The following is a 16,257-nucleotide window of genomic DNA, read 5'->3' on the forward strand; positions in this document are numbered from 1 at the left end:
ATCCTGCTCAAGACTAAATAGTGATCACATCCAATTTCAAATCCTCTGTACGCTCTGGTGTCCTGCACCAGGGAGAAAACATCACTATCAACAATAACATAGTCAATGAGACTTTTCTTATTCCTAGCCTCTTCTATCCATGTGAATTTGTGCACATTTTTATGTTGGAACATGGTGTTAGTAATAACCAGTCCATGTCCTGAGCAGAAATCCAACAGATATTTGCCATTATTATTAGCTTTGCTCTTTTCTCCAAATTTTCCCAAAATATTTTTGTATGTCTCACAATCATTTCCTACTCTACTATTTAGATCCCCAACAAGGACCAACTTTTCCTTTTTCATTGTGTCAGTTGCTTTTTCTAAAGCATCAAAAAATTCCTCCACTTCTACCTTAGTAGAACCTTCTGTTGGATCATAGGCACAAATAAGTCTCATTGTCCAGTTCCCCATTCTCATATTTGCCCACATTACTCTACTTGAGACTGACTGCCATTCAAGAAGATTAGCCTCATATTTTGTGTTGAATACTATGGCTACTCCTTCTTTTCCTTGATTGTCATTGCCTGAATATAACATTTTGTATTTATTGCTCAGAAAGATCTCACCAGTTTTGGTCTTTTTTGTTTCAGTTGCCCCTATTATGTCGATCTGGTACTTATCTAATTCCTCAGCTAGCTCCATTTCTTTGCCATTCAGGTTTCTTACATTGATAGTACTGATGTTTAACTCTGTTGATGTTGAATTGGGGTTTGTTTTCAGATATGTTCCAGTAGCTGACTTTTCGCTGTTCGCTCTGGTTCCTTGGCAAAAACAACAGGGGCGTGTTTAACCGGGCGACGCCCCAGCTGGCATGAAATTTTGTCATGTCGTACCATCATTTTTTATTTTGGTTTAACCAATAAGAATACAATTGGTCGGCTAAATCCCAAATTGCCAGCCCATCCTCGTTCGTTCAGTATCAAAGTAGATACCCAACAGGGTGCACCACGAGAAGGTGAGAATTGGACAATAGGTCAGAAGCCCTGGTCGGTTCTCCGCATTCCTTTAAAGGCTATGTGGAGGTCTCCTCTCAGTTATATCTCAATGCTTTGACCCTTAAGCACCCCGCAACTCGTATATTATTATTATTATGGGTATCTCCATGGAGTCAGTAGACTCATCCCGGGAGACCCAAACTAGCAAAACAATATCTGTCATATCTCTTCTTGAATTCATTTACAGACGAAGAGCTCACAACTAAGTCAGGCAATGAATTCTACTCATTCACCACCCTCCAGGCAAAAAACCTTGTTCTGACACCTTTGTTAACCACACTCTTCTTTGATTTCCAGGGATGACCTCTTGTTCTTCCATCACTATCACACAGCTGAAACATTTCCCCTGCATCAATCCTATAAAACCCTTGCAGTAATTTAAATGTTTCTATCATATCCCCTCTTCTTCGCCTATTAACCAATCTCTGCAATCCACAAGCTCTCAATCTATCAATGTAGGGAGCATTTTTTACATCACTCACCAACTTGGTCACTCTTCTCTGAACCCTCTCCACAGCCTCCTCATCTCCAAGGAATCCAGGTGACCAGACCTGAGCACAGTAATCCAAATGTGGAAGTATTAACGCTTTATAAAGGGGAATAATAACCTCTTTATCTCTGGATGTCAGTGTGTTCCTCAACAACCAAGTAATCCTATGTGCAATCTTGGACACCTTAGCAATATGTCCTCTGAACTTCATCTCCCTATCTACCAACACCCCTAAGTCCTTAGCCTCATCAATCTCTTGGAGTACCTTTCCATCAATGTAGTACACACCTGGTAATCTTTTAATCCCAAAATGCACGACTTTACACTTTTCCACATTGAACTGACATCCATTATCTTTTGCCCATTTTACCAGCTTATTTAAATCCTCCTGCAAACTTTCAACATCAGCTTGATTTTTTATTGTGCTACTCAACTTTGTATTATCAGCAAACAACTGAATATCTCCCTTTAAGCCATTTCCTATATCATTTGTATACAAATTAAACAACAATGGCCCAAGCACAGAGCCCTGAGGCACACCACTGGTCACCTGCCTCATCCTGGACTCAGCTCCTCCATACACCACCTTATGGTATCTCTCCCTGAGCCATTCTCCTATCCATATCACCAATTTAGTATCCATTCCCATCTGCTCCAATTTGCGTAACGGTGTTCTATGGGGTATCCTGTCAAAAGCCTTAGCAAAATCCAGAAGTGCCACTGTGTAGCCAGTTCCTTTGTCCAACTCAGATGTCATTCTATTATGAAAAGTTAATAGATTGCTAAGGCAGGATCTACCTTTAACAAAACCATGTTGGCCTCTATAGAGTATCATATCCTGATCCACCCATTCTTGAATTTTGTGTTTAACCAACTTTTCCAATACTTTTACCACTACTCCTGAGATGGTGATTGGTCTGTAATTAACTACCGCAGTTTTAGAGCCACCCTTATGCAAAGGAACCACTTTGCCTAACTTTCACTCCCTAGGGACATACCAGAGTTCAAACTTAAATTAAATATCCAAGTAAGAGGGGTTGACAATTCATTTGCACATTCATGCAACACCCGAGCTGATATTCCATCTAAGCCTACAGCAGTGTTTGCATTTAAATTTTGCAATATATTAAATACCTCTGATTCTTTACCTTCAATTCTCACATTAGTTATTGCTACAGGTATAGAGATATCCTCACTTATATAGAGGCTATTGACAGGATATTTCTATATCTACAGGTATAGAGATATCCTCACTTATATAGAGGCTATTAACTTCATATCAATTGCCTTAGTATCCAATAATGCAATGCACGTATCCCTACAGACATGTATAATGTTCTTTATGTGAAGGACTACTAACCAGACCAGTTTCAACCTTTGTTGATCTCTCATCGGTCAGACCAAGAAGTGATATGAAGGTTGAAGTAATGCAGAAGTCATATTTCCATGTACAATAATAAATTTAGTTTAATCCTTTATCCAAGTGTGAGCAAACAAAGTTTGCACCTGAAAGTATCTTCAGGACTGTAAGTAAGGTGGTACAACACCAGGGAAACTCCTTGCAAAGGTGGAGCAAGATACCAACACTCCTATCTCAGTATCTCCTATAATGCAAAACACATCTCCTTGCGGATATGTCTGTTGTTATGCATTAAGGGGAGGGCCACAACCCAGACTAGTTTCGACCTTTATTGAGGTCTCTTCAGTGGGAGCCAGACCCAAGTGAAGATACCAAGCAGAAGCATTAGCAGGTCATCTCTACCTATAGGAGTTGCCAAATGGTGTGCCACCCTTTTTTAATAAATTACTCTGGATTTAGAGAAAGATGTTGAAAGTTTATTTTTCACTTGGTTAGAGTATAATAAATTTAGTTTAATCCATATCCAAGTGTGAGAAAACAAAGTTTGTGCCTGAAAGTATCTTCAGGACTGTAAGTAAGGTGGTACAACACCAGCTGATGACCTGCTAATGCTTCTGCTTGGTATCTCCACTTGGGACTGGCTCCCACTGAAGAGACCTCAATAAAGGTCGAAACTAGTCTGGGTTGTGGCCCTCCCCTTAATGCATAACAATAGACATATCCGCAAGGAGATGTGTTTTGCATTATAGGAGATACTGAGATAGGAGTGTTGGTAGCTTGCTCCACCTTTGCAAGGAGTTGCCCTGGTGTTCCATGTACAAGTAGCCAAAAAGTATCACAACTTATTATTAATATACTCTGGATTACAGATAGATGTTGAAAGTTTTTCTACTTAATTTTATTATAAATTAAAAGATGCCAAAAAGTTATATTCTTGATTTCATCCTTTATCCACGTGTAAGCAAACAAACTGCACATGAAGTAACTTCATAACTGGTCAGCTCGTATATAGAGGCTAATGACTTCATATCAATTGCCATAGTATTCTATAATGCAGCACACATATGCTTATAACGTGTGACACCTTTTGGTTACTTGTATATGAAATATGACTTCTGCATTACTTCAACCTTGGTATCACTTCTGGGTCTGGCTCCCACTAATGAGACCTCAATAAAGGTTGAACCGGTCTGGGTAGCGACCCTTCCCATAATACACAGCATTGTACATGTCAGCGCCTGGCTAGCTCAGTTGGTAGAGCACGAGACTCTTAATCTCGGGGTCATGGGTTTGAGCCCCATGTTGGGCAAATTATTTTTGCTGGCCTTGTTGGCCGAGTGGTTAGCATATCCGCTCTCCAGCCAAAAGGCTGCTGGTTCGAATCCTGCCGTGGGCATGGATGTTTGTGCTAGTCTGGTTAAATATTAGTGGTAGATGGCGTTGGCGTAGATGATGAAAGTAGTAGTAGTTAGTGGATTGAGTGATGGAGAGTTGTAGAGTAGGTGCCCTCCCTCGAAGAGTCTTTGGAGACTCCCTGGCAGGTGTCATGTAATAATAATAAAAATAATAAAGGATAAAGAATGCCATGCATTATGGGATAGTAAAAGTCATAAAAGTTATTTCTTGTGCATACTTTGTTCACTTACACTTGGATAAAGGATGAAACCAAGAATATAATTTCTTGGCATCTTTAATTTATAATATAACCAAGTGGAAACTTTCACTATTCGTTCCTAGTCTTATGCATGGGGGGGGGGGACACTTCATTCACTGCACAACATCACTTTAGTGATGCTGCCTGGTCACATGATATTGTTTATATAGTGGATATTGGAGAGCAGGCTGTTGTCCTATTATCATATCTCTTGTACTGGATTGCAGCAAGCTGGATAGATTGCATTTGCTATATTTAACTCATTCTTAATTATTATGAATACATCTCTAACCAAAAACAAGTAATTCGTTAAGTTTGTAATTATGTGTATGACTTAAGTTGATTAAGTCATACACATAATAACATAACAACTTAATTCAGTCATACGCTGAATTAAGTTGTTATGACATTAAGAAAATGCATGCTTATTTAATTAAAGAAAGGTATTTTTAATACCAGGAAAGTTTATTGTTATTTATTTATTTATTTTTAGCCTAGGCACTCTGTAAAACTTTTGTCTGTGTTACGACAGCTACCTCAGCGGCTTGGTCCTGATACGTTTTTTAGTTTTTCTGGTAAAAAAGGAGCAGTAAGTTATGGATTTTTTTTATAAACTGCATATGCTTCTGAATTTGTATACTAAGCATATTAAATTTGAATTTGGATCTTATTTTATTTTCATGTCATAAGTTATTAGGAACAAACTGCATAAATTTCATTAAGAAATTTTGAAACATATCTGAGTGATTAGAGTATGATGATTCTTTTGTGCCCCTATCAGAACAAAAGTTATGTGCAATACGACTTCATTTGAAGCTTAAGGAACTGTAAGTTAAATTATTAACTTAAAGTACATGAATTTGAATTATTGGAATATTTTTGCCAAAGTTTACTTGTGTGGTTGATGTTTATGTAATGTCACCTATATCAAGCCATTGTTTATTAACATGAATGTTTTACATATGAAAGGAGTGTAATTGCACATTTTTGCATCTGAAATCATATGAAAATTTTACATCGATATGGTTGACCTTGATCATAGCAAGCACTTTTTTTTATATATAAATAAAATAAATTACATTGGAAGAACTAAAAGAAGTAGCAAAAGTATCAAAAAATAGAAATAAACACCCACAGTACAAAATGTATTATAGCTTTACTAGTACCCTTTTGTGGGTGGAAACTACATAAGAAAAGAAAAAAAAAGGGTCTCAAATTTACTGTGGTGAACTACACTTACTGGCAGAACACACCAAAATTTACTCTGATTTATTTCTTTTACACTAAATGTAGACACCTTTATTCAAAGTTTTATGATATGAACAAAATACTGAAGGAACAAAATTAATTATCAAGTTGCTAATATTTTTCTGGATTTCACACTGGAATCTTCAGAGCACAAAAATATACTTGTTAAAAACAGAGCACTTGATCTTGTAGTTGCAGAAACAAGTTAAACTGTAACTGACAAAAAAATCTGATGTCCTATCATGTGTTCTCTAGGAACAGATAAAAGGAAGTTTATACAAAGATTTTAGGTTAGAGGTGATATTAAAATGACTGTTTCCTAAATCTTTTACTAGCAGTCTGTCTACACTATGAACCTCTGGTCAAGACACATTAGATACTTTTAAATAGTTCTTTAAATAGCTAGCATCAAACTGTAGACTTAACAGTAGAAAAAAGAAACAAGCATGTAACTCTATACCCTTATGGACACACTAGTCACACTTATATTTTTGAAATGGTTATTTTTATTAATTTTTATTTTTTCTGTTTATGACACTGCAAAGTGCTTACACAGCCAAGGGCTGTTTGTTATAATTACACAGACACAGCTTCTGCCAACAGAATTCAGTTATCTTCACCACACCTTTTTAGCTGCAATCCCTAAAAAATATACAAAATAATGCATGCGTCCTTTTCCTGCTTTCCATTCTCCCTTCATCTGGCATCACAAACAAAACGTTCTCCATCTTTTATACCAGAATACATATGAAAAAGCAGTTACTTCATCAGGAATTTGGTGGTGAGAGACACACAGACTTATGGTAAGAAATATGAGGTGTTGGTTCAAAATGAGGAGGCACAATTACTAAAGAGTGTTTGAGTTTTATGAGTTCAAGTTTAATCCCAAATTGAATGCTATCATGAACTGGAATGGATTAGTACTATCAAAAGAACAGGAGATCAGAAACAGATGGAAAGAGTACTGAGGAATTATAAAGCAGAGACAATGAGAAACAGTTAAAAGAGTGGTGGTGAGAGACACACAGACTTATGGTAAGAAATATGAGGTGTTAGTTCAAGATGAGGAGGCGCAATTACTAAAGAGTGTTTGAGTTTATGAGTTTAAGTACAAGTTTAATCCCAAATTGAATGCTATCATGAACTGGAATGGACCAGTATTATCAAAAGAACATGAGATTAAAACAGATGGAATGAGTACTGAGGAACTATAAAGCAGAGACAATGAGAAACAGTTAAAAGAGAACCCCCTTCCCAGTGTAATTTTGAATTAGAACCACCTCAGCTTAACCTCCACTGTCTGGTTGGAAATTGTTCTGAGGTAGTTGTTTGGTTTTTATTCTTGAACATTGGCCAAAAGGTTTACTATGTCCATTGGACCTATTTAAACATTGCATGAATAGCACTTTTTTTTTTAACTCAAATTCAAATTTATTTTATTTTATTTTATTTTTTTGAACAGAAAGAAGGATTAGCAATGGGCTCTCCTATGTTAGCTGACCTATTCATGGAGTAGTTTGAAAAAAAAAATAGCCATCCAACATCAAGAAGCACAACCAAAAATTTGGCAAAACTATATTGATGATATTTTTATCATCTGGCCTGGTTCTTCTACCCAATTAGAAGATTTCGTCACCATCCTGAACAACATTCATTCTCAAATTAAATTCACGGTTAATTAGAAAGAAATTCAGGGAAAAGGAGTAGATATAGTATTCAACACTAAATATGAGACTAAACTTCTTGAATGCAGGCAATATCAAGTAGAGTGATGTGGGCAAATGGAGGCCCTGGTGCTCTCATTTTATTCTTCTTCTCATTTTATAATTCTTCTCAACTGTTTCTCAAGTATTCTTGCATAAATCTTACCAAGAACACTCAGTAGGGAAATACCTCTGTAATTCTCGCAATCAGTTTTATTTTCTTTTTTATATATGGGTACTATGAGAGCTCTACTCCAATCATTGGGAATTCCTCCCTCTGTCCATACCTTCTGAACTATTTAGAATAGCCACCGTAAGACTTTTATACATCTATACTTCAGCATTTCTGGTCTAATATCATCTATTCCTGCTGCCTTTTTACATTTCAAGCCTTTGATGGCTTTTTATACTTCATGTATGAATATGTATTCCTGAATTATTTTTATTATTATTACGTGACACCTCCAGGGAGTCCAAAGACCCGTCGAGGGAGGACACCTACTCTACATCTGTCTTCACCACTCAGTCCACCAACTAACACTCAACAAAAAAACACTCAACAACCTGTTGAGTGTTTTTTTACCATAGCGCTATCACTGCTTGTTTTGTTTAACAATTCAAGGATATCTGTTTCTCCAGTTTTCATGTCACCTTTATCATCTCTAATTCCTTTTACAACACTCTTTCCTCCATTTCTGAACTTCTTTCTTCAACAATCTCTAGAATATCTTGCCACCCCCCTCTTGATATTTATTTTCTATGTTCTTACCAAAGTCTTCCCATGATTTTTGTTTAGCTAGTTTTACACAGGGTTTAGTTTTCTTACATTTGTCTCCGTATTCTCTAACAGCACAAGCTGACTTATTTGCAGGAACTTCTGATATGCTTACTTCTTTTCCTTCACTGACTCTTTAATTTCCTCTGTCCACCATGGAGTTCTGATTTTTCTATCCTTGCAGACAACCTCACCACATGCCTCTCTGACTGAATCAATCAATGTTTTCTTCAAGGCTTGCCACTGAATCTTCAAGGTTTGGTTGATGTTCTCAAACACTTTCATTTTTTCTTCAATAATCTTTGTGTATCTTGAATAATGTTTTTGTATTTTAGCCTACAGTTTGCATCTGAGAGCTGCTCAACTTTTATTTATTCACTTTAAAACTTTCCTAAATGTTCTGCTTTTCAAAATGAAATTCAATTTTATCCTACTCAAGACTAAATAGTGATCACTTCCAATTTCAAATCCTCTATACACTTTGGTGTCCTGCACCAGGGAGAAAACATCACTATCGGCAATAACATACTAAATGAGACTTTTATTATTCCTTGCCTCTTTTCTCCATGTGAATTTGGGTTTGGATTATGGGTTTGGTTTTGGATAGAATATGGGTTTGGATTATAAAATATTATCGATAAGAGGATGACTGACTGACAGATATCAAAAAGTGGTATACAGAGGATTTAAGTCTGCAAGATTTAAGGTAACCAGTGGTGTATCACCAGGATCTGCTTGGTTCACTGTTATTCCATCTGTACATTAATGATTTTGGAAAGGATTTGACAGGCAACATATAGCTATTTGCTGATGATGTAAATATAGGTAGGGTAATCAGGAATTCTGCTGATATTCAATTCTTGCAGAATGATTTGAATCAGCTGGAATTGTGAGCATGGGAAAATGGATGTCAGTAAATATAAAGTCATTCACTTTGGCATGATTAGATATGCAATGTTCTATTATATGGAGGGATTATGCTTGAAGAAACTTATGAGGCTAAGGGTCTTGGAGTTTTAATAAATAGGAAGTTGAAGTTCATGGGTCATATAGCAAAAATTGTAAATACAGCACAGAGAATAATGGCAATGCTGAAACAAACTTTGACATGTAAAGATAAGGAAAATCATTTTGTCTAAGACCTCGCTTGGACTATTGTGCACAGGTATGATCTCTTGGTTTCTGTGGTGATTATGATACAGTGAGAGAGTGTCAAAAATGATATCAGGATTTTGGAATACAGATTAAAGGCAAGTTGAAAATTTGTAGGCTGCAGACACTAGCAAACAGGAGAAAGAGGGGTGATATGATTGAGACTTACAAACTTCTGAAAGGGTCATACAGGATTTCAGTTAAGGGAATTTTTCATTTTATGGAGGGTGGGGAAAGGATGCAAGAGTATTCTTGGAGGCCGAGAATGAATGCTGGTTCTGAAGAGAGTAAGGAATAAATTTTTCTCTCATTGAGTGGTGTATAATCGAATGGATTGCCATTGGATGTTGTGTGTGCAAGCAGCTTGAGTGAATTCAAGAATAAGTATGATAGCCGGTGTGTGTATTATGTTGCCTCCCTCGATGAAATCTTGATTCCCTGGAGGTCTCTCTTAATAATAATAATAATATAAAGAAGCACTTATTCTCCCATATATATATATATATTCAGTCACAGATAAAATAGCAGGATTGCATTGCCAAAAAACCTAAAAGTTGCTTTCTACCAATGAACAAAATGTTCAATCATCTGAAACCTCCTAAACCTCCACTACTACTTAAAAAACCAGGTGTCTACAAGATCAGTTGCAGTTGTGGTCTACACTATATAGGACAAACTGGCATATCTGGTAAGATATGCTACCTGGAACACTTCAAGTACTTCGAGAATGAAAGAAAATACATATGATGGCTGGCAGCACATATAACAGACATCTATTAGAATAGCAACAAACTGAAATGCTCCACATTGATTACTACTTTTACTGAAGAGCTTTCAAAGAATCAACCAAAATGATGAAGGATCCTCTACAGTGTAACAAAAAATAAGGGTTGATTTTATATCAGGTCTGATCTTACTTAATCCATCATGATATACTTGATATCATGATGGATATCAAGTATATTTGTTGAACCAGCCAGATGTTGGAAGTTTTTTTCACTTGGTTAGACTATAAATTATATATTTAGTTTAATCCTTTATCCTAGTGTAAGCAAACAAAGTTTGCACCTGAAGTATCTTCAGGACTGGGCCAACTCATGGCAAAGGTGGACTGAGTTCTCATCTTTCCTTAGTATCCAATAATGCAAAGCACATCTCCTTGCAGACATGTATAATGCTATGCATTATGGGAAGGGTCACTACCCAGACCAGTTTCGACCTTTATTGAGGTCTCTTCAGTGATACCAAGGTTGAAGCAATGCAGAAGTCATATTTGAGAATTCAGTCCACCTTTGCTACGATTTGCCCCAGTCCTGAAGATACTTCAGGTGCAAATTTTTTTTTGCTTACATTTAGATAAAGGATTACACTAAATATATAATTCATGAACCAGCTAGTTTAACAGCTAATGCATGCTTTCCGTCGTTTAAACATTTTCAGATATTTTTCACTAGAAATGTCAACTCTTGTTACTTTCCTTCCAGCTTTTTAATTTATTCATGCTATTTCCTGATGAAGCAAAATAAAGTTTTTCATGAAACTAGTTGAATTAAAATATAATCTCTGTTTGACATCTTTGTGTGTAGTTTATTACCAGAAATAATTAGTTCTGTGTCCTTTCTCCACAGAAGCCTACACAGCGAGATATATCACTATTACTTTAATCTCTCATGCAAGCACATGACTCTACTAAAGATTATTCTATATAGGATTGAGGTCAAAGCATAGATGCTTGAGGATCAGGTAGGTTTCAGGAAAGGCAAGGGTACCAGACATCAGATCCTTTGCTTTAGGAAGATCATTGAGAAGTACAGAGTTTAGATTTTCTTTGATATAATGTTGGTGGTTTAATGGAGTATTAGCAGCACTAAGAAAGAATTAAAAGCTATTTTAATTCTTCCAATATCTTGTCTGTCACTGGGGGGACAGACAAAATATTTGAACTTCAGGGAGTTCAAACGAACCCTTGTAACATATGCACAAAGGCAATAGAGTAATAAATGAAACACATGGATCGACCATAAAGTCTTATCTGGGTGAGGTGCCCTCTGTGGGTGTTTGTGGGAGACCTATGTTGTAAATTGATATCTCCAAGGATTAATGTTTTCCAAATTTTGCAATGTTTCTTGCATCTGTATTTATTTAAATTCAGTTGATTTCTGAGTGCAGCTGCAGATTCCAAAAGCAGTCTTTCTTTTTAAAATTTACTGTGATGGAGTATGGTATCCCCCCCCCCCCCAGAAGATCCTGTGAATGGTATCCAATACTTAGTTTGCAAAACCAGATTGACCATAGTTATGATTGCAGCTGTTTGTTTTGTGTGGGAATCAGCCACCATCTTCATCATCAATGAAGATGGTGGCTGATCTCTCTGTATGTCCAAAGTATTTCAACTTGCAGGAACAGGATACTTTATATATCCCAGGCACTGAGAGAGGAGGGGAGCTGATCTTTAGTGGAACGGATAAGGGTTGCCACTTTCAGGTGGGGCTTAAAAGCTGTGTAGAGGTTATATTTTTTCAAGGACCTGGCTATTTTCTCTGATGTACCCCATGTAGGGAATGTTGAAGGAATTCCTGAAATCCTTTTGAAGAGATGGACATGGGTTGTGTGTGTGTGTGGGGGGGGGGGTATTGATTATTTTTTTAATCTTGTAGGATCTGTTGTTTTTATTGAATTAGGTATGGGAAGATAGTGTGACATCAAATCAAGTGTGAGACAAGGTGTGCGTTTTATTTTTTACTGATATTCATCATCTGTATGGATTATGTTACGAAGGAAAGTGGCATTAAGCCTAATATCAAAATTGGAAATGCAAATCTCAGCTCTTTATTTTATGCCGGTGATGTTATGCTCTTAAATAAATCCAATACAGGTCTTTAGGAATCCCTAACTGAATTGAAGAACTGCTATAATAAATTTGGTATGAAAATCAGCACTATAAATACCATGAAAATAGGTAGGAACATTGAAAACATCAGCTACATCCTGAATGAAGAACCTATTAAACAAGTAAAACATTTCAGCTGTTTAGACATAATTTTTATTGAGGATGACAAATTAAATATGGAAATGGATTACAGAATTAGTAAAGTTGGTATGACAGGAAGTGATCTGAATAAATTTATATGGAATAAAAGAGAAATTAATCAAAACACTAAACTACCTATACACAAGATGACTTTCAAACCAGTTTTAACTTATGGATCTGATAGCTGAGTTAGAAATAAAACTCAGATATGAGTTCTGAGAAAGATCAGGGGAGTGAACAGATTACATCAGTGGTAAAATCATATTAATAACAAGGATATTAGGAAGGAACTTGACATTTTTAGCATTCAGAAGCATGTAAGCAGAACTAACCTCAGGTAGTATGGTTACTTAAACAGAATGGGAGAGGAAAGGTTAGCTCAAGTGTTTTTTGCTAAGATGACAGTAAAAAAGATCCAGGAGAAGAGTGCCATGGAAGACTGAAATAAGATCTGACAATATTGAAATCCTGATAGATAACAGATTAATTTGGAGGAAAATTGTCAGTAGGAAGTTAGTAGTGATGTAACTTTTTCATGTAGTACTATCATATCCTGTGCACCTTCTAAGAATACTAATCAGGAATTTGATGAAGATAATATTGTTGTTATGCAGTACTGATTGCATTCCTCTTGAATGTTTTCTACCACCATTCCAACCTTTTAACTGCCTTGAAATGAAATTCTGATTATGATAATTTCTATTCACTCTGAAGTCAGCTTGTTCTTCCCCTAGTTTATCTTTCTCCTTTCTTTGTGAGTTTCTTCTCAAATATTCCTGTGTAAATCTTACATGGAACATTGAAGTAAGATTTATTGCACTTTTTAAAGATTGATTGATACTAGCAGAGCACTCAACTGCAGGTATTCAGAATTTGAATTTTTGACCATGCCTTCTGAATTATGCAGTACAGCTTCTGTGAAACTTTATTCCTCTAAGCATGGATATTTCTAGTCATATTGTTAACAGTTGTTATTGTTCTGTACTACTGATTGCATTCCTGTTGAATATTTTCTACTCTCTTTTAAATTCTCTTACTGATTGTTTAATTTAATAAGCTTTCAATGTAATTACTCTAGACATTAGGATATTTTAATCTTCCATTTTTATATATCTTTCTCATCTCTCATTCCTTTCACTGTATTGTTTCATCCATCTGAGCTTTTTCGTTAGCTACCATAACATTTTCTAGCCTTTTTGATATCATTATTCAACAATGACGTAATCAATGAGACTTATTTTTTATATATTCTCTTCATCAGAATGTGTGCATATCTTTGTTAGAACAAGTATTAGTAAATTACTAATTCATTTCCTGAAACAAAATCCATCAGGTACTTACCATTATCATCATCATCATCTATGCTGTTTTCTCCAAATTTTCTAAAAAATTTCTCATTTTTTGTGCTTCTTTTAAACACACATTTAATTATCAACCATTTAACCATTATTATCCATTTTACCATCCACTAATCCTGGAGTGTATCAAGTTTCATGCACTTGTTACTTAGTCCTCTATAGGCAGATCAAAAGATCCATTATTAACTTTGAAGAACATAAACTGCATACATTGTGATCATTATGGCAAGCAAGTTGGGATTGTCATATTGTATTCATAATATCCCCTTCATGCAGGATTAAATGAAGGAAGGCTACTGTGCTGCATAGAAATTGTTACAAATCTGACAGAGTATTTTTAGAATTATCATAATCTATAAAGCACTCACTTCAACTGTAATAAGTATGGCTGCATTGATTTTCAAAAGTCTTGGAGACAATTATTCTCTGATTACATTTAGCTCAATTCTCTCTGAAATATCTTCCTTTTATTCTTCAGTTCCCAGGGTTACCTCGATAGGACATTAGTTACTTTTACAATTTGAATTGTTTCTGCACTTGCCTAGTTGAGTGCTTTTTATAAAAACAAATGGTTGTAGTTTGTGTTTCAAAGATACTGATTGCAAATATGACAAAATGCTATCAATGTAATAATTTATTTTCTTCTACTGGTGGTATTTATACTGCAAAGCACTGCTATGAATTATCAGCAACACTTAAGCCTTTCGTTGTATTTATTTCAAGTAGACTGTTTTCACTAAATATATAGTTTGAACAGAAAATATTCTGCACTTTGCATCACAGTTCTGTGCACCAGTATCTTCTTATGCAGGTACACAAACTGTCTTAACTACCTAAAACTTTACAGATGCATAATTCTAAGGAAAAGCAATCCCTTTTCAAATTTAGCTCTTCTGCTGCCATGACTGAGGAAGCCTCCTGGACTCAATTTAAGGACTTTCTATCATTGTTATTGAATGTACTTTCTTTGGAGTCTTCACTTTCCCCAATCTAACATCAAGTAAACATGCAAATAAAATAAACAAGTAAGCAAATAAAATCAAGCAAACATGGTTTGGAAAAGATGTGGAGACATCTTAATATCTCTAAATAATATTTCTTTTGTCTGGCCCAAAAGGAAGATCATGATCCATTATGATCTGTAGACCAGATCATAATGGAACACTGGTTCCTTTTTTCAGTTACAGGTTGACTAATTTCTGCAACTGTTGATCTGATTGAGTGCTCTATTTTCAATAACAGGTATATTTTTTGTACTCTAAAGATGCTGATTTTAAATCCAAATAATATCAGCTTAATAAATAATTCATTTTGTTCTTTTATTGTGTTGTTCATACTGAGGAGTGTAAGTGTGAGTAATCAAAATCTAAGCCTTTGAAAACATTTGAAGACAAATTCATTGGTAACTTAAATAACTCAGTCTTACCTACAAGTATTTTTAACTGGCTTAGATCTGTTTGCTCAAGTGAAAAGATAAGATTCCTTTCTTCATACATTGTGGAGCTACTCGTACATGTTCAAATTTTCAAGCTTCACTTTTTACCCTTTACTAATATTCCTAAAATTTATTACAGTTCCAACATAAGACCTTTTAAAAAGAAACACTGAGGAGGGTGGGGGAGAGGAACAATTAATAGTGAATGATAAAATTACAAGATCTTTCAAGTTTAATTTCAAATGTATATTCTGCTTTGCTTGTTCACTGTCATAGTGCTTGTAAAAGAGAAATGGGAGAAATATAATCAGTCTCCTAAAGATGACTTTGATTTCAAGGTCAAAATATACTTGTAGATAAGTAAGAGTAAACTTATTTGTTACTTCAAATTATAGTTTACACATATGTTATGAGATCACTGTTAAATTATTTTGAAAGAAATTCAAATTGAAAGTGCCTTGAGGGCTTGTATTTTATATTAAGTTGCCTTTAGTTAATTTTTCCTAACCTATTGTTAATTAGAGAAATTTTTTATATTCAGATTTTCATCGAGTTCTCATATTTGATTTCACTTGCTTTCTACAGATCCAGTCACCAGACAAAATTTCATGTCACTAAATGGAGTTGGGATTTTCAAATCACGTGCAGTTCATTTTCATAGCAAACACAGTTATAACAAACCCACTTACTAGTACGAACTACTAGTGGTCATTAGCAAAATGTTCCATAGGTACAATATTGCAAAATTCACTTTAGTAAACCATGTCTTATAACAACATATTTCTAAGTTCCTATGAGTTTGTTATAGTGAGAAACAGTTATATCCATCACAACGACTGGTAAATGAAACAAGCAGTGACAGTACAGTGATTAAAAAAAAAATAATAATAAGAGGAAGAAGATAGATGAATAAATCAGAGTGGAGATAATGTACATCTTTGTCTTACACCTGATTTCACATCAAACCACTTTTTGTATTTCCTTCAATTTTAACCTGACTTGCAACTTAAATATG

At 35.3% G+C, this 16,257-nt stretch overlaps 1 protein-coding gene and 1 non-coding gene across 2 annotated transcripts in view; both read left to right on the forward strand.

Moving 5' to 3' along the window:
- Positions 1-16,257, forward strand: part of rg (A kinase anchor protein rugose) — a 1,380,990-nt gene that overhangs the window by 74,086 nt on the left and 1,290,647 nt on the right. The window contains exon 5 of the mRNA XM_090393458.1: positions 5,034-5,129. Within this exon, the coding sequence (XP_090249584.1) occupies positions 5,034-5,129 (96 nt within the window). The remainder of the gene's footprint in view (positions 1-5,033; positions 5,130-16,257) is intronic.
- TRNAK-CUU (transfer RNA lysine (anticodon CUU)) lies at positions 4,123-4,195 on the forward strand. Its single transcript has one exon. It is a non-coding gene; the product is annotated as a tRNA-Lys (tRNA).

Source organism: Typopeltis vanoorti, chromosome 5, assembly GCF_054136105.1.
Source record: "Typopeltis vanoorti isolate ZY-2024b chromosome 5, IOZ_Tvanoo_1.0, whole genome shotgun sequence".
NCBI classification, from domain to species: Eukaryota; Metazoa; Arthropoda; class Arachnida; order Uropygi; family Thelyphonidae; genus Typopeltis; species Typopeltis vanoorti.